Below are 22,252 nucleotides of genomic sequence, written 5' to 3' on the forward strand. Positions count from 1 at the left end.
GAACAGAAGAGGATTAGAGTTCACTCATTTCAATGTCCACACTATCATTATTGTTTCTCTATTTAGCCGATAACAAAATACCCTGAAAAGAAAAACAAAATACCAACTACTTATTTCAACGCCAATTCATTTCCATTAAAGCTCATAATATTATATGGTCCACACACAATATGTAAAAGATCAGTCCATTGAGTACCACAGGATCCAGCTACTTTTTAAAAATACTTTATTGCATTGTATATTTGGTACCTCATGGTTGTCTTGACAATAAGGGCAGATATATATATATTTTTTTACAGCTGAAAAATAATAGATCAATTGCTTGAAGAGAGGAAAATCATGAATGATCCTCTTTTGCTGAGATAAATCTCCCCAAAAATGTATAAAGTTCTAGGGCAGTATAGTACAGACTGTAAAAGACCAAATCTTCTCCATGACAAGATACCAAAACCTGGTAGGAATTTTGAGATACATGCTGGAAGAGTCAACTAGGGACATTCTGAGGTGAAACTGATCTTCAAAGACCTCCATAATATGAGATTCTTCCAACCATTGGCAGAATGGAACATACTGCTTCTGATCTGTGCTATATAGTCCCCTTTCAGAGGAACTGTGGTGTAAACACAGCTAGGCCTCACGTTTATTTATTCTATTAGCAAACACAGCAGGAAATACACTTGGGCCCATTTGGAATGTTTATGTTATCAGGTTTGAAAAGGTCTATAGACCCTTTTCATAAACATTCTAAAATGGGCCTCAAGTATATTTCCTGTTGCCGTGTTCGCCAATACAATAGCTGACAGGAAATACACTCGGGCCCAAGCTGTTCACCTAGCAAACTCAATTATACTGAAAAGGTCTATACAGTATATTGCAGGCTACTGCCAGTCAGAAAGATGTCAAAAGTCTCAGGAGTCAACTTCAGCTCGAATGTCCACTGTGGCTCAGAGGCCCTAGAATGTTCGACTGAGCTTCTGTAAATCTCAAGTCTTGGGAGGAAAGCTTTTGGCTACTCTAGAGAGAACTCCACAGTAGAGGGTCTGAGCTCCACCTCGAGGCAGAGAGGGGTAGAGACTGACCGTGCTGTCTGGTTTGAATGTGAATATGAGGGGGGGGGGGGGTGCATGCTGGATTGGCTAGCACCTATGGTTGTTGCTCAGGGCCCGCCTTTACCAAGCATCTTAAAAGAGTAGGAGTGCCGATTCAAGGTCTGCGACCAGGTTTCCATGACTATGTCACAAAATATTTCTCTGAAAAGCATTAACTGATCCTAGAGTGACACAAGACTTGATTTAAAGCAAGCTTGGAACTCAAGGTAGCTAATATGCACAGCCAGTAATTATCATTCAGTCAAGTCACAACAGAAGGGATCCATAAATATACTAATGCCAAAAAAAGTCAGCCTTTTCTTTGTTTTAATACAAAAATCCAGAGATATCATACATCACCATCTCATATTTCATCTTTCACATTAGAACCCAAATAAGAGAGGAGAGAGAGGGAGAAAGGAAGAGAAAGGAAGAAAAGGGCGAGAAAAGAAAAAGCAAAACTGACAAAATACCTGCTGCTCTCATACTGCTCCCCTGGTAGCATTCTAACCCGTCACCATGGGCAACAGACTCTGAACCATAACCATATGACAAGCCATTCTGATTGGCGGATCAGAACCTACTTATGAGGAAGTAGATGGTGGTGGAGGCTCATTTCCACATCGACTGCTCGAGGCCCTGGGTATTTTGTGCAGATCAAACCATCATCAGTAACAGTTCATACAATAGACTTAAACAACACCACAAGTAATTTTGTGAACAATCTATTCCATTTCACGTGGATCAAGAAATGATTAGCAACGGTAATGACATAGCTGTCATTCGCTGCACCGTTCCACTATGGACTATATATAGTCAGTACTGCTCAGATCTATCCAACCCTTTCAGTCAGTACTGCTCAGATCTATCCAACCCTTTCAGTCAGTACTGCTCAGATCTATCCAACCCTTTCAGTCAGTACTGCTCAGATATATCCCCAACCATTTCAGATATACATTAATTGGTTAGGAGTAGCAGTATTATTTGGAATTGAGCACAACACAACCATTAGTTTCTATTGGCGCTGCATTTAAAAACACACAACCTCCAGCTCTGAGGTTGCACCTAAATAACAGACATAGGATCGTATCGCACATTTAAACTGTAACCATCTGACCCAGGATCTGTGACTTGCGAAGCAACCTTTCGACCTCAGTCGATGAAAATCTCGCTATTTTGCTCCACTGTTCCATGATATATGGATCAACATAGTTTTTCTTTTAGAATGTAAACCGAGGCAGTCAGTCCCTCTACCACATGAGAAATACGGACGTAGACACATCTGTTAAGTTAGATTTGTCGTTCAGTGTGTGTAATCTTAAGTCTTCCGTATCGATTTAGTTTCCTATAGATCTGTGAAGAGTTCGAGTTTGCACAGTTTTCCATCCCCTGCTGACATATTTGTGGCATCTTTTCGTATATAAATGAGCTCTTCTTTAAAAAGTGGTCGATGCAGATCAGAATGCAGTACTTGCTGGTTGGTGTGTGTCAGAGCAGCACTGAACCAGCCTCCAGCGTTGCTGCCGTCACTGTTGTTCATCATCTCCAAGGAAACTGCTCGACTCTCTCAGTTTCACTGAACAGCTTGTAGTCAATAACAATTGTTTATCTTTATATTCAGAGTAGTTGTCAGCAATATATAAAAAAGTGAAATGGCCATTTTGTTTTCTTCCTCTTTTTCCCCTCCCCCTCTCCAACACACGCACACACACACACACACACACGCACGCACACAGTCCTGATTTTCACCATGTGGGAGAGAGAGCCAAGTCATGCCTAGCCAGACCATATAGCAGTGAGCCCAAAGAACCGAACAACTCTTCTGCTCCTCTCCTGACTGGTTCTACAAAATGGCTGCCAGGCGTGTCCTAAGGCTCCGTGCTAGGCCCCGTTCCGTCTTCCACCTTCCGCTCACATGTCATTGGCCAGCTCCTCGGTCTCCGTTGAGACGTCCCCATTGGCGATCTTTGTGTTTTCCTCGTAGCCGGGGGGCATGAAAGCTAACGTGTATGGGTAGAGCTTGTGACACTCTGCCCGGTATAACTCCGCCCGCTCCTTACTGTCACCCAGTGTGCCACTCCGGAGACTCTCCACGACCTCAGTGCAGATCTGATGGTGGAGATGAAGAATGGGTTTAGAAAACTGAAGAGGATCTTGAGATTATATACATTTTTGGGACATAAATATAGTCCAAGCTCTATAGCTGCCTTGCTACACATTAATTCACAGTAACAAGGTAGTAAACTGTTATGATAAGGAATCGTGCAAAAAGTAGTAACTATTTTCACCATACAACCCATATTTTTTTATTCACACAAGTGATAAACAGATTATGATTTTCAACTTCTATGACTTTTCTATACGTTTATGGGCATTTCATAATTTTCCAAAACACTTCCAGGCCTGGAAAAAATTCCACAATCTTTCCAGGACACACACACACACCTGTATGCTTCTGTTGTAGAGTGGTTCGTCTAGGGCAGTGGCCAGCTCCACTGCTTTTGTTTCTGTTGATGAGTCCAGGTAAACCATCATCTTAGCAGCTGCAGGAAGGAGGAGAAAGACACCAAGGACATTTACCATCAAATGGATTATATCTATGTTGATGTCAACTTATCTTATCAGAACACTGAGCTTGTAGCAGGGTATGGAATTTAACAGCGGCTTAGAGCAAAAATGCTATTAGGGATGCCTTGAGTTTTTTTTGTTGCTGCCTATACCGATCGCCAATCGTCTATGAGCCATATTGGCCAATACGCAGTTTTTTTTGTTTTCTTATAGCAACTGGTATAGCAGTATAGGTCAGTTTACATTGCAGATGGAATTTGTTACATCAGTCTCAGATTTTGTAATAGTTCCACACCACCACCATGCTTTAGGCTAGCTAGCATGCGACAATGACACCAACTCCACTGAGAATTGGATCACGGTTTTTGTGTCATCAATCAGTTTTCACAATCGGTGACTAGAAAGCATTATTGGAATTGCCCCGAATATCTGCCAATAACGATTGGCGGCAGATAGATCTGGGAATCCCTAAAAAATGCCCCTGACAAGCACAATAGAAAATGGAGAATAATGTGGTCAGTTCTCTGCTTATAGTCTTGTGGAGAAGAGGTTTCTGACTGACACTACGTCTGAAATGGGCCTTTAAAAACAGTCTCTTCAAGTCAGAAGGAATAGAATAGAAATACTTAATTCATCCCGACGGAAATTTGGAATACCCATGGCTCCACAGTATAACATAATTTGCAGGTATAAAGGTTGAATTACAAAGTGTGTCACATGTTTTTTTTTATGTCTCTCATGGAGGAGTGTTTGACCTTAAGAACTTCTACTCATGTACAATAGAGAGCATCCTGACTGGCAACATCACCTCCTGGTTTGGGAATAGCACTGCACAAGACCGAAGCAGACTACAAAGAGTGACACGTTCAGCCGAACGCACAATCGGAGGGGGGCTCCCCACCCTCCAGAACATTTACAACAAGCGGTGCAGGGGGAAGGCTAAGAGAATTATTAAGGACTCGAGCCACCCGAACAACTGCCTCTTTGAACTGCTGCGGTCAGGCAAGCGATACCGGAGTCTCAAGGCGAGCACAGAAAGACTCAGAAGAAGCTTCTATCCCCAGGCCATCAGGCTGCTTAACGAACAATGAACACTACACAACAACAACAATCAAACGCACATTGCACACACATCCACACGCACACACTTACTTTAAACAAACACACTGTAGCACCCACTCCCCACACTTTATAGCACACACTCACTTTAAACAAACACACTGTAGCACCCACTCCCCACACTTTATATTTATTGTAGTGCTGTCAGGCGATTAAAAAAATTAATCTAATTAATCACATTTTAATCGCATAACCATTTTATGCCTGATATTCTATATTCTATAATCATATTTCAAATTGCATGTGTCCGGATGGCAGAATTCAGTACTGTATCTACAAAACCTTCTGTTTAATCATCTTCCATCTATTAATTTGCTTAGATTTTTCAGGTCTGGTCAATTTGAGCATAGTGTTATTCACAGTCAAAGATAAAAAAAAAAATTATTGATATTCTCATTTGGTTCATTACAATTTACTCAAGTGAATGAATGAATGAATGAAAACTTTATTTAACAGATTGCAGAATGGGTACAATACAGTACGGCTCAATACATACAATTGTTAAGGGGATGCAGACCTGAGAAAGACGTTTGTCTTGTTTCCATCAGGGTCCCCCATTTTCAATTCATATAGACATATATGACATACATGACATACAGATAGTCAGTACTGCTACATCTATACATTTATGACATACCAGATTTGCAAATACAGTACCGTTTGTGATACAGAAGGAGTCAAGAAAAGGGAGTATATACATTTGACGTAGAAACTGTACATTGGAGGAGGTTGGGTGGGGGGGGGGTTGGGTACATTGGGATATTGACAATGACAATTGACAATTGACACGAATTTCCCCAAGGGGATTAATAAAGGAATATCTTATCTTATCTTATCTTACTGGGTAATTTACATTGGAGGTGGTTGGGGGGGGGCCGGGGGGCACACTGTATAAACAAGTAACACTGTACATTGAGGGGGGGGGGGAGGAGACACTGTACAAACAAACACAATTGTACATTGAACTATTGACAAAACCATACTAGGTAAATGACTGTACATTGGAGGGGGTTGGGTTAGGATATTTACAGGGGCCAGTGTTGAATTGCAGTCTCCCGTAGGTGTCCCTTGAGAGAGGTTTTGAAAGTGGGTAGTGATCCACATTCCTTTACAGCTTTGGGTAGGGCGTTCCACATTGATGTGGCATAATTGCGAAACGTGTTTAGTCCCTTATTTGAGCCGAATCTGGGTTTAACATGATTTGTGGAGCTCCCTCTGGTGTTGTGATCATGGTATTCACTGACCTTTGGGAAGTATTTTGACATGTACATGGGTACCTTGGTCGTGTAGTGTATCTTGTAGACCAGGCCCATTGCAAGTTGTTGTACTCTGTCGTCTACTCTAAGCCATCCTAGGTTGTCAAAGTGGGCAGGGGTGAGGTGGGTTCTAGGAGTAAGGTCAAGCAGTAGTCTGACCAGTTTGTTTTGAGATGTTTGTAATTTTGTTTTTAGCGCCTTTGAGGTGCTTTGGTACCATGAGGTGCAAGCATAGTCGTAGTACCCCTGAATGAGTGCTCCTGCCAGAGTCTTCAGGGTGTTCTTGTTTACCAGAGAGGAGATCCGGTACAAGAATCGAGTTCGTTGGTTGACTTTTTTTATTACATTGGATGCCATTTTGTCACAGGAGAGATTAGCCTCTAGGATGGAACCCAGGTAGGTAATTTCATCTTTCCTTGTGACAATATTGTCACCCACTGTAACTGAGAAGCCGTCGGTCTTGCTGAGTTTGTTATTTGAACCGAAGAGAATGGACTCTGTTTTGCCCATGTGTAATGATAGTTTGTTATCAGCGAGCCATATGCAGATTCTGCCTAGTTCCGAGCTGAGGGTTTTTTCAACCTGTAACTTGTTCTTGTCAGAGACCAGCAAGTCTAGTAACAGACACAGTATTTCTGACACTGGGAATACATTCCCTGAGATCCATATATGTCCCTAGAATCAGATACCAAGAACATGCAAATGGACCATATAAAAAAAAGTCTGTAATGTGTATTCTACGTTCTTATGGAATTAATGAGATTTAAAAAAAAAAGTTATAAAAAAAAAAAAAAAAAAAAAAAAAAAAAATGTAATTAATTTTGAGTTAATTTTCATAACGCGATAATTTGCTGTGTAATTAATTAATCTAATTAACGCGATAAACTGACAGCCCTAATTTATTGATGAAGGATTGCACTACAACTCGTACACCTTACTGTAAATTGTACCTCATCCCATTTCTGCATTTCTGCTTTGCACTATATAATATTGTACATTAGTACACTGCATAGTATTGTATATTATATGCAGTGATGCCGGTAACGCGTTACTAAGTAACGCGTTATTGTAATCTGATTACTTTCCCCCGAAAATAGTAATCTAACGCGTTAATCTTTAAAAGCCAGTAATCTGATTGCAGTTACTTGTCCAAGTGGCTGTGCATTACTATTTCGTTACTATCTCATCATAAATTCATAATGCAGGCGGAATGCAGTATTTTATTTCGTTTTCGACAGTCAAAAATACATTTTGAGCTGTTTTTCTTTTGGGAGTGACGTAGTGTGGCAGTGAAAGGGTTACACAAGAATGTGTCCCGCAAGCCGCGGCGTGACTGGACACTCTGTCTGTGAGTGACTCTGCTTTGGTACAATCACATTCCCCATCCACAGTCTGCGAATCAGAGGCAGAGTAGGGCGGGTCTTCACAGCACGTCATGTGACATATGCGCCAATCGTGTGACAGCAGGGCTCCGTCGTCGGAGAATTCCACCCCAAAACGCTTGGCAAAATTAAAAGTGAGTTTCTGTTCAGACTTCCATCCCAAAACGCTCGTCAGTCACTACTTCACGTTCATATGCGGAGGAAACAAAATACTGTCTACCGCTAAAAACAGCACATCCAATTGCATTGAAAGCATCTGGAATCACAACACTAGCCGACGCTTCGACTAGTAGGTACAGGAGGACTCGGAGGCCAGCCAAACAGCAAAAGAGAGAGATTGTTTCTTTCCCTTTTGATTAATGTATATTTGATGGTGGCAGAGCAAAAGCTCTTATTTGCCAGATTTACAGTTAATTTACATGTTAAAGAGAGACTGATTGTATGTTTATAGAGAGACATTTATAAAAACAATTTAATAGTTACAGTTGATATAATTGAATAGTTCAGCCTGCATTTGTTAGATGTGAATGGATACACTGGTTTTGTAAAACCACTGGCTGGCTGCTCTAATGCTGTGAGCATCATAGACTGTTGCTTTACCATACTTGATGGTACAGAAGCTGAAGCACTAGTTTAACAATTTACGTTATGTGCAGAGAAACAAGTTAAAAACAATTTATGCACTTTCAATAAAGCGTTTAAAAAAAACGGTTGGGGGAACGACGACGACTTCGTAACCTAGTTACTTTCAAAGTAACTAAGTTACTCTGATAATCAAGTAATCAGTAAAGTAACTTGGATTACTTTTTAAAGGAGTAATCAATAATCAGTAATCGGATTACTTTTACAAGTAATCTGTGGCATCACTGATTATATGGTAACTCAGTTACGTCTATTCTGCATCGAACATTGTACATATGTCTATACTGAACACTGTGACCTCATTTTCTACTTCTAATTTACATGCTATACTATGTTATTTGATACTATCTTGTCTAGCACAGTCTCTGGAGCGTAACAGTAAGAAGCATTTTGTATGAAAGTATTCTGTACTTCTGTATGACAACTATTAAAGAAACTTGAAATGAAGTGGTTACCAGCTACTCTGTGTGGTATGGAGTCGGAGTGCTTGGCGAGGAAGGCCTGGTTGAAGCTCTGTGCGTTGCTGTCACCAAACAGCCTGGTGATCTCCTGCTTCAGGACCGTCCGCACAGCCTCTGCCAGCTCCTTACTCTCAGACACTGGTAGAGGAGGGGAGGAGGTACGAGGGAGAGAGAGATAGAAGGGAAAGAGGAGTGGATGGGTGTTAAAAGGACAAGGAACCTTTTTATGAACACATGCCCTGATTTAAACATCAGACATGTTGACGGGTACAGACTGTTTCCAGAGATCACTTTAGTATTACCGTACATCGTATCAAACATTAAAGAATTAGTTTCCTAGGATTTGCACTATCCAAGTTGCCCAGTTACATGCATGACTGGCCTATGAAACTCTTATAACTTGATACAATGTAAGGTTTGCAGCCATTTCCTCAGTAGAACGTATGGAGATGATCCGATTATACTGTGAGCTTCCCGTTTTGGAAAAGGACACGAGTCATCATGAGTCAACACTTGCCCCATTGAACTGTACTGGAGCCTGGTGAGAGGATGCAGAACAGTGCCAAATTCCTCAATTACTAAAGCGATCAGTGAAATTATGTACTAGTCAACATTAGGGGTGTAACGATGCATCGATTAATCGAAATGCATAGATTCTAATGTGTTAGAATCGATGCATCGATTTGAATATGTTAGAATCGATTATAATCGAAATTAACCGGGGAAAAAAAAGATTTCTTTTTTCTTTTTTAATGTTTTTTTTTTGTGTGTATTGTTTTTATTGACCTATGACCATTCATGCCGAGTGAATCAGTTCCCCCAGCCACATTTGTGTATTAAATTCTTTTGGGGGAATTAACGGATAGCCGAAAATTTATCGAATCGTGGTCAAATGAAGAGATTTCATGATGCATTGAATCGTTGCCTGAATAATCATAATCGAATCGCTGTGAGGTCGCATCGTTACACCCCTAGTCAACATAGTATACAATTTTTTCTTTTTCCTTCTTTCTTTTTTTAAAATAGGCTTCAAACATCAAAACCTCCCGTCATTAATGAGAGCTCTTTATTCTCGACAATATGTCAGTTTGGTGAGAACATATCATGTCAGCCACAGATCTTGGGAGGGGGTGACAGTTTGAAATCCCAATTGGTTTCCCTTTGACTTTTCCCATAAAAAGGATTGTATCCAGCACTCCAACCATGGTCAGTTTCAAGTCACTCCAGTGTCTAAATGCAGGGCTGTACGTTAACTTTTTTTGCACATAGCACTGGTGCTACAGAGGTTTATAGTTTTGTAGCACAGGCCAAAATCTTGTAGCACAAGTATAAAACGTGTTATATTTGTAACAGTCACAAATGTGCCTATTGTATTTGTGTTATTTAGTTGCAGTGCCATGTTTGGCTGTCATTTAGTATATCGCCATGTGTTATTATTACTATGATACTCTCATATGCTATTTTCAATTAATATCATAAACAACATAAGGAATATTAGCATAATTTTGAGTGGACTGAAGGAATGAGTCAGCGTTAATAGTTTTAAATGCAAATAATTTATTGAAACATAGAAGTGGGGTCGGTTGGGACACACACACACACACACACAATGGGGGACCCTGATGTAAACAAGACAAAAGTCTTTCTCTGGTCTGCATCCCCTTAACAATTGTGTGTATTGAGCCGTACTGTACTGTACCCATTCTGCAATCTGTTAAATAAAGTTTTCATTCATTCATTCACACACACTGTTTCAACTCACCACACCCGCATCATATTGTAGTCTAGTCTGTCTTCTGTCTTGTTTATATTTGAATATCAACATTATCTGTCCATCCTCAGTTTACTATAATATACTCCTGTCCTGACTAGTGACTTCATCATCTTTCCAAACGCACGCACGCACACACACACACACAGGGAAGGGGAGAGAGTGCCCCCCCATTTCCCTTTCCCCAGTCCACACTGTGTCTGCTGGCTCTGCCTGTGATCAGGATTAGCTTGTTAGCTTGCTAACGTTGTAGTGATTGTAATGGTACATAAACGTTAATTTCGGGCGATGTGCGCATAAAGGAATGGCGACGGTGCAAAGCATGTAGATGCATTTGACCCGTTGCGAGAAAAAAAACCCACCACGGACTTATTTCGGGACGTGTAGGCGCACTGCTGTGTTAACGCAGCAGTTCAGTGCGCACCAACCGAGTGAAGTCAGTGAACCGACCAACGCGCTGCTCTGCTTGCAGAAGGCGCACGGATAGGGCGGATATGACTCGTCGAGTTGTCACAAGAGTTTTTTCAAAATAAGATTATCATATGCACCTGAACGTTGCTAGCTTTCGGAGCCTAGCTGGAGCTGCGCGTGGGCAGAAATGAGACCCGCTACAGGATTTTCAAAATAAGAGTATCTATACGAACCGAATCCCTATCGCACCAGTGCTACTGAAGTAAATCCATCCATCGCACAGACCGCTGTTGCTGTAGCACGTGCGATATATATGTCGCACTGTACAGGCCTGCTAAATGGACACGATGAACCATTTCTTTGTTACACTACGTTCCCAGGTAGCAGGTGTTATTGCCCTCACCTCCTTTGAAGAAGCGTACTAGACACTGGTGCAGCCAGGGGTGGTCTGGGTCTATGGCCAACGCCCTCTTCACTGACTGGAGCATCAACAGGTACTTCTCTGTGGAACAGAGAGGGAGGAGGGGAATGGAGAGGTATAGAGATAGAGAGTTCAGGGGAGAGATGGGTTGAGTGAGGGTGAGAGAGAGAGAGAGAGAAAGAGAGAGAAGAGTTAGGGGTAGAGATGGGTTGAGTGAGGGGGAGAGATGGGTTGAGTGAGGGAGAGATGGGTTGAGTGAGGGGGAGAGGGGAAAGTGAGGGGGAGAGAGGGGAAAGTGAAGGGGAGAGAGGAGAGTGAGAGATGGGTTGAGTGAGGGGGAGAGAGAGAGGAGAGTGAGAGATGGGTTGAGTGAGGGGGAGAAAGAGGAGAGTGAGGGGGGAGAAAAAGGAGAAAAAGCATGAAGAGCACAGAATGAAAAAAGATAACAGCTGCAACAAATATGACAACACTGACTACATACAAGTCAGATGCTAAATACTATAGTACTCAACTGTGTGCTAAATAGGGTTCCAAAGCGCACCAATATTTTGAAGGGGAAAAATACAGCAATATTTAATATCCAAAGTTTAGCAATATTTTGTGAGGGTACATTTAACACTTTCTCTGCCAGAGACGCCTAAACTCGTCATTCCCCGCCATGCTAATTCTGCCAATAACACGTCATTGAGATCAATATTTCAAAAATCTGTGATCGCAATCATATTTCTCCCCCGGAGACTTGAGATCTACTGTTGATCCCCTCTCAACTCTCCAACGGTTCAAGAGCGCCATCTGGTGGCCGATCGGCGGATCGCCCAAACCGGAAACAGGAAACGGAAGCTGGTGCTCATTCCAATTCGGTCCGATCACTCGCTAATAGTCCCAGGACTCGAGCTAGACACAATGGATAGCAATCCGTTACCAATAACTCGATAAACAACATGATTTGGACGTATATACTATTATACAACCTGGATATGGATCGCATATTTCAACATCCCATAATAGGAATATTTCTACTCCACGCTCATCGCCAAACGCTACGAGGAAGCTACGGTGAGTTTTAGCGTTTTTTTTTTACGCGTTCGATACTAACTGCTCTAATGATCATATCACCCACACTAGATGAATCATCTAACGTTGGCCACGGAATTATAAACGACCCCCCCCCCATCCGGTCAACATCAGATGATAAGTAGTAACTTCTAGAAGCACGTCCATTTGACATTTTTTATCTCGTGCAGATCGCTATCAAACTGTATTTGATCATCAATATAATGCATTTAGGGCTATAAATCACGTTCTGGAGAAAGCTGCAGAAAACGATAAAAACATTGTGGTAAATATTGACTTTGAATTCCATAACTAAAATGTGTGAATAATTAGGAAACCATAAACATTATGCCTTGTATACTGTTTAGCAGAATGGGCTGCAGGGCTAAATGAGGAACGAGACTAGAGACAGTTGAACATACAAAGGTCACACCTACTGTGCCCAGATTACCACCACACCGACGGGGGCCACTAGCAAAACCCCTCTGTACTCAGCAAAAGACCACACCAAGGAGGGGGGGGCCATTAAGACCCCCCCTTCTGTTCACTGAGGGAAGACGACACCAACCCACCCGGGGGACAAGAACCAACCCCCCACAGAAGACGCCGATTGGACCAACTGTATTAGTAAAATGTGCTATTATTGGCCAGAAATTATAGTATATAAGAGCGAACATATTGGTAGTTGAGGAGCCCAGACCAAACCAACCCAGGTCTGCGGCTCCACCCCTCCCTCCCGAGAGACGACTGAGCTGTTTTGATGCAAGTAAGCCGGATGGAACCCGTATGTTTGGTTAGACTAGAATGTAACTTAGCTTAGAAACCAGGCTTACTTATATGCAAAAAAGGGCTTACAGTATTTTCAATGTATGTTCAAAGTATGTTAACAAATGACTGTTTTTGTGTACATGTTGGGGTTTGAGATGCAAACCTTGTTGATTCCTGTACACAGCAGACATGTTAATGCTTATCTGATAATCCGTGTATGTGAAAGGCAACCTTTTATTCACTCTTGGCCCTGGCTCAAATAAATCAGTTGAGTTGAACTACAGTTCTGGTTGTCTGGTGTACACGTTTATTCCTCATCTGCTTAAGTCAGATGAGGAGACCAACAATTATATCACGTATGATCCCTTTCTCCTCCTTCCAGATAGCAATCTCATTGTACTGTACAATAACCTTAGATTATTGTAGGATTCTGTAGAAATATACTACAACATACTTATACTTTAGACCGTATTTTAGTATGAATATGTGAATAAAAATGTATAACGTTCCTACGTCCTGAACGATAGATAATTGACGTTGAATGGGCCATAGTAATGTCAATTTAGCAATACAATTTAAAAAGTTATAGCCCTGCAAAGAAGGGAAACTTCTCCATAGACAAATAGAGCTGGCAGAGAGGGGTATAATGATGTACATAAGCCTGGCGAAGAAAGTGTTAAGATAACTCCAGTGTTTATTTATGCTAATGTTAGCAAGTGCTAACCTAGCTGTCATCAACCAGCTAAGCAAGCTAGCCAATAAAGCTAACAGTGAACGTAAGTTTAGAAATGTTGTGTCTAATTTGTTATTATTAAATTGTTGTATTTCATCATTTTGTTTTTATTAATAAATACAAATAATATTGGCATTATATAGGCTGCCCTGCTCTTTAAATATCGGTATTGGCCATTGAAAAACCAACCAACCAATCAACCATTGTTAACACTGTTATTGGATGTCTGTTCAAGTCTAAATGAGGATTTGACATGAATCACCCATTGATAAGTGGGTTAAGTGTGTTTGGTGTGTGTGTGTATGTATGTGTATGTGTATGTGTGTGGTGCGTGTGGTGTGCGTCTTGCATACCTTTCCTGAAATAGATCTCAAAGGCCAGTAGATGAGTATCTATCTTGTCTTTGACCAGATGTTTAAGAGGGGTCAGGAACTTCACAGCTTCTTCCAGTGGATATTCTACCTGCGAACAGGGAGCGAGAACCGTATTTAGACAGAGAGACAGACACCGTGAAAGACATAAAAGGCACACACACACCAGGCCACGTGAGCGGATCGGCGCGGGCGAGAAATCCGCTCTTCGCTCTTTAAAGCTTGGTCCGCTCCACTAATCGCTCATGTTGACCCCGCCCCCAAGTCGCTCTCCGCTCGCTCACCTTGAATCGAGTGCTCCCCGCGCCACATCGCTCGGCAGATTTTATTTTATTTTTTTGTTAAGCATGGTGTAAATTAGCTCAAACTACAACAGTCTACACCAGGGGTGTCAAACTCATTTTCACAGAGGGCCACATCAGCATTATGGTTGCCCTCAAAGGGCCAAAGACCGTATAAATGTTAATGTAATGTAAAATAAATGTAGCTACACATTTACATATTGTTAAACATGGTGTTTCTGTATTTATTACTTATTCAAGTTATACATATTGCATATTCATTTGCATAAATGTAAAAATATATGTTAGCTTATGTTATTTTAACAAATAATTTTAGTTTATCAGAACCCCATATTACTCCACCAATCAATGATCAAACCATTCAAGTAAATAACAAAGAAGAATATCATCAAATACAAGCTATGACATTAAGTTTGTTCAAAACCTTTTTGTCACAGTCAAGAGGGGCAGAACTAACAACTGTGAGCTGCAAAGAACACGTGGGACAGATGTAGCAGATGTTACAAAAACAAATGGCTGCACACAACCTTGCAGAGGCCATACATCCAACTAATGGAAGATAGTTTAATTAACAGATTGCAGAATGGGTACAGTACAGTACAGCTCAATACACACAATTGTTAAGGGGATGCAGACCAGAGAAAGACTTTCGACTTGTTTACATCAGGGTCCCCCATTTTCAATTCGTAATGAAATTGCTATTATGTGTCTGCATGAACAGTAACAGTAACTGTACTCAAAAATAACAAAATAAGGGTTGTCTCAGTTCACAACTATATTGGTCAAGTTTTGGGTGGGACTTGTTTGCGTCCCTACAGCTTCTTATTCAATTGAGCGAGATGCTCGGTTATGTCACACAGCCAGTTTGCATCCAACAGTTCAGACAATATTTCTTCAACCCTTTGTTACCTATTCCGCCTGGATCTTTTTTGTATTTTGGGCTGTAAAATTGTCAAAGAATGTCTGAGGAGTAAGTGCTTTTGGCTTTTTTCCTTTGTTACCTCAGATGTTCAACATACATGTATGTGTAAGAATGTGTAATAACTAAGGCTGTCAAAGTTAAAGCTTTATTAACGCATTAACCCACAATTATTTTAACAGTGCTATTTTTTAACCCAATATTAATGTAAATTTTTTATTTTTTTTTATACCTGAGCTCTTGGGGGGCCACATCAAATGACGTGGCGGGCCGGATTTGGCCCGCGGGCCGTGAGTTTGACACCTATGGTCTACACCGCCTGGGCCCCTTAACAATTGTTTGTATTGAGCCGCATTGTAATTGTACCCATTCTGCAATGTTAAATAACGTTGTTTATCCATTCACTAGCTCTATTAAGCGATGATAGCTAGCCTAGCCACACTGCTATGGTCGCTGCCATTAACGTTAGCATGTAAGCTAACAACAACAACAATGGCGTCAAAAAAAAAAAAAAATTCTAACAGGATGTGAGTGACAAAGCCTGAACAGGATATCACAGGTTCACCCTTCTCATTGGTTGAAAATGGCCTTCATGTTTGTACATCGCCATCTGTTGCTTTGGCATTGTACTACATGTATATTACATCAGTGTTAAACCACTGTGAGCGGCCTGGAGTGGATTGGAGTGGAGGAGAACTCTCGCTCCGGACGTCACGCCGACCCATTTTAAAACCCACTCCTCGCTCACGTCAAAACCGCCCGCTCCGCTCCCCACGCCGCTCACGCGCCGCTCAAATGGCCTGACACACACTAGGCTTTACATTTGAATTATGTGGAAAAGTTCTGACCGCTATCAATCTTTACTTTACTGCACTCGCACACACACACACACCTTGGCCAGTTTGTCAGGGATAAGCTCCTCCTTGGGCCCTCCGATCTCCTCATCATCATCTTCCTTCTTCTTCTTCTGGTTTTTTAGCTGCTTCTCCTTCTCTGCAATCTTCTTCTCCTCCTCCAGCTGGGCTTTCTTCTCGGCTCTCCGCTGCTTGTTCCGCAGCTTCTTCAACTCCTTGTCTGAGAGGTTGGCTGGAGAGAGAGACAGAGGTTTAAATGCTGGCTGAGTGGTAGAGATCTTTCTGTTTTTAAGGATTGCAGAAGCTAAATAGTCTTTTCCCCCATGGTCTTTTTAGACTGAAGTCGTGAGTTATTCAATAAAGTAACTTACTTGAGACATTCATGAACATTATGGGCAACAACCGGGATAATACCAGTCTTAACTTGCGTTGGGGGGTCAGCTAATAACCAGTCAGTTGCTTAATAGTCCATTTCAAACATGGAGCCATCACCCAGGCCATGGTATAAACAGAGCCGCTTCAAGAAGAACTAAACACATGGTAATTTTGCTGTCCTAGTGGTTGATCGGTGATGTCAGAGCTTTGGAGGTGCCATCAAAGTATGTCTTAGGGAAGATGGTGGAGCAGAGTATGCAGAAGGGTAGAAATATCAAACACTAGAGGGCAGCAAAGTAACCATGTGTTTAGTTACTCTTTAATGGCTCTCTGGGTATACTTGGGACTCAATAAGGAAGGGAAAATCACAGTGTTACATTTACATATGCTCAAAGGGAGACAGACAGACACAGCCCCTCACCGGTGTCAGCCTGCAGCTCCTTGCTGTCGTCTGTGAGAGGGTTGTCATGGAGACCCAGGTAGATCTGGATGGCGGTGAGGGCAGCCTTGTAGTAGAAGGGGTGCATCCGCAGCACATCCTCCAGCTTCAGCAGGTCCACGTAGGAGCGCAGCGTCATCTTCCTCATGCAGTAGGTGTGGAAGTCAAACTGGTCATCAGTGATCTCCACAAAATGCTGACGAGAGGGGGGGGGGGGGCAAGAGAGAGGATTATGGGTGAGGAAATCCTCACAAAGAATGCTACGTTTTGAAGATAATGTGATTTCCGTACAAATGTCTATGTGGTTAAAAAACACGCCAACATTGTGGGAAATGACAGCTGCTTGTGAGGCTTACTCTCTCAATCTCGTGGCACTTCTTCAGGGCGTCTCCAAACTTGTTCATGGACTTATATGACAGGGCGCACTCTGTCTGGAACCACATGCACTGCATCTCATTCAGGTTCTCTACTGCTGACGCGCCCTCCTACGGAAGACACACAGACACAAAAAACACTCTGTAAAGAGGAGATTCATCATACACGTTTCCCTCTCTTCAACACATTTTTCTTCATGGGGTGAATTTCTGGGACATTCACAAGCTTGTCCAGTCATTGGGGGAAATGAGACCTATTTCAACAATAAAAGTGACCCCTTCTCCACAGACCAAACATGTATCTTCAGAAGATTTGCCTAAAAGTACATACGCAAGTAAATGGAAGATTGCGCCAAAGGGCCATTTTCATGTTCTTGGTATCTAGGGACATCTATGGACCTCAGGGAATGTATTCCCAGTGTCAGTTTGTGTCTGTTACTATGCTTGAGAAAATTGTAATAAACCAAAAGGAGAATATCAATTATTATTATAAAAGAATGTCCATTGTCCATTGCCTCATTCAGCACCTTCTTGAGATCAACTGTACAACAAATCTAAGTAAATGAATAAAGGGCAGATGATTTACAGGGGGTTTTGTAGATACAGTACTGAATTTTGCCATCCGGACACATGCTATTTGAAATATGAATATAGAATATCAGGCCTATAAATTACCTTATTATGGCCAAGTCATACATCTTTCTGTAAAGTGTCACAAAACAAATGACACATTTTGAAATAGACATCCTGAGTCGTTCCAATATAGCCGTATATACCTATTTTTCACATGTAATTATATGCTTCATTATTGAATTGATGATGGACAATGATCTCCCAGAATGACAGAGTGGGTGTGAAATGCCACAGAACGAGTGACACTTTTGGACAATGACATCCTGGGTCGTTCCTATATGACCAGTATAAATCTGTAAACTAAACTCTGGAAAGACTATGATGGCTCTACTTATAAAAAAAATGGAACTGAGCCTTTAAATGTCTCCATAGAAGGGGCTGGTGTCTGTGAAAGGGGAGTTAACCTGAGGAATGTGACCCTGCTCGCAGCGCCAGGAGAGGAGAGGGAGCTGTAAATGTTAACCCTTTCAGACAGGAAGGGTTGCTGGTTGAAAAACAGAGTCTTGAATCTATAGAGGGAGATCTTAAAAAAGGAAACTATATAACAATTAAATGTTTGATGTGTACAGTAAAAGTTTTCAAAATGGCATGCTTATAAATTGAGTGTCAGTAGAGAATAATACTAACAGAATAATGTGTAAAAACTGTTTGTCTGGAGGGATCCTTAAGAGATACTGGAGAGGCCTTGTACATGGTACGAAATCACGTGGTCACCACAGACAAAGCCGTTGTCTGTTTAGAAGGAAAAAGGGACTTTCGGTTACTTAAAAATCACTAGGTAACTAGCAGTAACGTTAGTACCAAGAAGGAGGAGCTCATACGAATTACGTATTGTACTCTGGTTTGCTAAACAAAAATGACAGCCTGTGACTTCACTGTGTTTAGACCAATCGGAAATATTGTAAGATGGATATAAAAGGGACGGTTGCCCTTTCAAGAGCCAGATTTTACACGGAGCTGGAGAGAGAAGAAGAATGGTGCCTACTGACTTTTTTGAGAGATTTTGAGGAGATGACTGAAACCTGATATATAGTAAGCTGAAAAACCTGTGTACTTTTATAAATGAAACTGAACCCTTAAATGTAATTTTCTACTGTTAAAAAATAAAAACAATCTTCTTTTGGAAACCACGTTTTGCTTCTATTTTTCCCAAAAAGACGGGTAAGGATGGAGATGTATTTTTGCATTGTAACTTTACCAGTAATAATAATAATAATAATAATAATGATAATGTGCCTGAATGTGCCTGTATTGTGCCTAATATATGATATAAAAAAGAACTTTTTCCCCAGACGGAGGAGGAGGAGAAGGTATATCATTGTGAGTAAGGAGAAAGGTGGGTTCGGCAAGCCTGGTTTTATCAAGTAATGCCATACAGTAAACTCAACGGCGAACAGAGTAAAATAAGGACTAAAGGTGGATTCTGTATAATGGGATTATCAAGTAAAGCCATATAGTGATAATACGTGTACATAGGATAGGGAAAATGGACCTCATCTAAGTAAAGAGAGTCCTTCCCAGTGCAAATAGAATAAAAATATACCCCGCAACTCCATTTAATCAACTGTATTACTGGAGGGGACGGGGGGTTCCTGTGTGTGAGCCGAGGTCTGCTGAGTTTAAGCCCTGAACGTTATAGACAAATTGAGTCCTAGATGTCCCACGTTTTGCGGGACGCTGCTTGAAGCTGGGATTCGGACTAAAGAGTTATGGGATAATCAATCTGACCTCGGTTTACGACCGGTGCTCAACACTTTCCATCTGGATTTAGTACCACCAGGCGCCCGTTACAGGGCAGCAAAGACCGTGAATGAAATCTACTGCAAGTACAGTTACTTTTGTATAATGTCCATAGCTCCGCCATTTTCACCAGATTGCGAAGCGTTCTTTTCCCTAGCCATTCACAAGGCAAAGAAACAATATACATTGTATTTTATGGCAATAACGTTCAGTTTTGTTTGACCTGTGAGATATAGTCACGAAAATAACGTCAACATTTATTTTCACGTCAGCAGCTTTGACAGAGCTGGGTAGTGTAGTTTTATGAAATTTCGACATCCATCGAAAGCCCTGGATCTCCTCTTTCTTAGGACTACAACAATTTAATGACGGCGTAATTTCCTCGCGTCTAAATCATCCGGTTTTCTGATACAATGCGCAGAGATTTATATAAACTCATATTTCGCTAATAACATCATTGATAAACAAACGTAGTGCTGAAAATATACACTTTCCGACTGCTGTTTTGATAGGGTTAGGGTCTTTACACTTGGCTACATTTGAAAAAGAAACAACATTAATTAATACGGACTGATGATACGAAATTGGGATGGGAGAAAAATATAGAAAATGGGAGAAAAAGTTGATAAAAAAAAAAGTTTAGGCGCTGTTTCGGAGTTGGTTAAGGTTAGAGTTTGTCTTAGAGCATGGCAATATTCTTTCGGAGTTGGTTAAGGTTATGGTTAAGTTTAGGCATTGTTTCGGAGTTGGTTAAGGTTAGGGTTAAGGTTAGGCATTGTTTCGGAGTTGGTTAAGGTTAGAAGGGTTAAGTTTAGGCACCGTTTCGGAGTTGGTTAAGGTTAGAGTTTGTCGCAGAGAATGTCAATAGAATGCAGCCTATTTCCGCACTGCAGCTCTCTCGCGCTGCCGCGGTCACATGGGCATAGTGGCCAATCAGAGAGGGGTCTGCAGAAATGGAGTTCAACCAATCAGAGAGGGGTCTGCAGAAATGGAGCTACGAAATGTAGAGACGCGAGTCGGTAAGGGGTTAAAACACTGCCCATGTCATTTACCTTCACTTCTCAAAACCAACAGTAGGGGGAGGTAGACACAAAATAGTCACACACACTTTCTACTGCATCCCGTTGCATGCAGAAATGGGATGACTTGAGTGTGTGGGATCACTCATACACACACACACACACCATCGCTCACCCGTGTGAACTTGGAGCACATCTCTTCGGCCTCTTTGACGAGGCCAGCCTTCAGCATGTACTTGGCACACTTGGAGTTGATGAAGCGGTCGGCAGTGTCCAGTGCCTGAGCCTCGTCCATCCACTGAGCTGCCTCTTTGATGTTCCCTGCATGCTGCACGCAACACATCAACACCAGTCACAACACAAACCACTGCTTCATACCACCATTTAACACTTTGATCGCTATGGGTTAAATTCATAATTTACCATCCCTCGCCAGCTCTATTTGTCTATGGAGAAGTTCCCCTTCTTTGCAGGGCTATAACTTTTTAAATTCTATTGCTACATTGCCATTATTATGGCCCATTAAATGTCCTATATGTATTGTTCTGGGTGTAGCAACGTTAAACTTTTTCATTCACATATTCATACTAAAATATGGTCTAAAGTATAAGTATGTTTTTATCGTTTTCTGCAGCTTTCTTCAGAACGTGATTTATAGCCCTAAATGCATTATATTGATGATGAAATACAGTTTGGTAGCGATCGGCGCAAGATGAAAAATGTCAACTGGACGTACTTCTAGAATGATCTACGTATGATCTGATGATGACCGGATGGGCGGGGGATCGGTTATAATTCTGTGGGCAACGTTAGATGATTCATCCAGAGTGGGTCATATGTTCATCATAGCAGTTTATATTGAACACGTTAGAATATAACGCTGAATCTTACCGTATGTTCCTCGCGCCGTTGGACGATCAGCGTGGAGTAGACCGTTTTCGATTATGGGATGTAGAAATGCCCGATCCATTTCCAGGTTGTATAATAGTATATACGTCCAAATAACGTTGTTTATTGAGTTAGGGCGAGCGATCTATTATCCAGTGTTTCAAGATGGAGTCGCGGGAGCTATAGAGTGTGGCCGGACCACATTTGCATGAGTACTACTGGTTCAAAGGTTAATATCCGGTTGGCGATCTGCCGATCTGCCAACAGATGGCGCTCTTGAACCGCTAGAGAGTTGAGAGGAGATCACACTTGCCCCGGAAAGGAAATATGATTTCGATGACAGATTTTTGAAATATTGACATCAAAGACGAGTTAAGGCGTCCTCGGCGGAATGAGCATGGCGGGGAATGACGAGTTCCGGCGTTTTCGGCGGTTAAAGTGTTAATATATACCTTTTTCTAAAAATATCAACATTGACAAACATGGTCGTTAACACTTTAATCGCCGAAAATGCTGAAACTAGTCTTTCCCCGCCATGCTCATTCTGCCGAAGACGCCGTAACTCGTCTTTGATATCAATATTTCAAAAATCTGTGATCGAAATCATATTTCTCCTCCGGGGACCTGAGATATACTGCTGATCTCCACTCAACTCTCTAACGGTT

The 22,252-nt window shown here is 41.6% G+C and overlaps 1 protein-coding gene across 1 annotated transcript in view; it reads right to left on the reverse strand.

The window, feature by feature from the left end:
* Positions 1-1,398: 1,398 nt before the first annotated feature.
* The window catches only part of naa15b (N-alpha-acetyltransferase 15, NatA auxiliary subunit b), a 93,279-nt gene continuing 72,425 nt past the window's right edge, over positions 1,399-22,252 (reverse strand). Inside the window, exons 12-20 of the mRNA XM_084318887.1 lie at positions 20,875-21,027; positions 17,290-17,418; positions 16,916-17,129; positions 16,158-16,351; positions 14,027-14,135; positions 11,102-11,200; positions 8,511-8,654; positions 3,534-3,631; positions 1,399-3,197 (exon numbers count right to left, since the gene is read on the reverse strand). Coding sequence (XP_084175013.1) covers positions 3,000-3,197; positions 3,534-3,631; positions 8,511-8,654; positions 11,102-11,200; positions 14,027-14,135; positions 16,158-16,351; positions 16,916-17,129; positions 17,290-17,418; positions 20,875-21,027 — 1,338 coding nt within the window. The 3' untranslated portion in view covers positions 1,399-2,999. The remainder of the gene's footprint in view (positions 3,198-3,533; positions 3,632-8,510; positions 8,655-11,101; positions 11,201-14,026; positions 14,136-16,157; positions 16,352-16,915; positions 17,130-17,289; positions 17,419-20,874; positions 21,028-22,252) is intronic.

This window comes from Notolepis coatsorum, assembly GCF_963971535.1.
Source record: "Notolepis coatsorum genome assembly, chromosome: 7".
NCBI lineage: Eukaryota > Metazoa > Chordata > Actinopteri > Aulopiformes > Paralepididae > Notolepis > Notolepis coatsorum.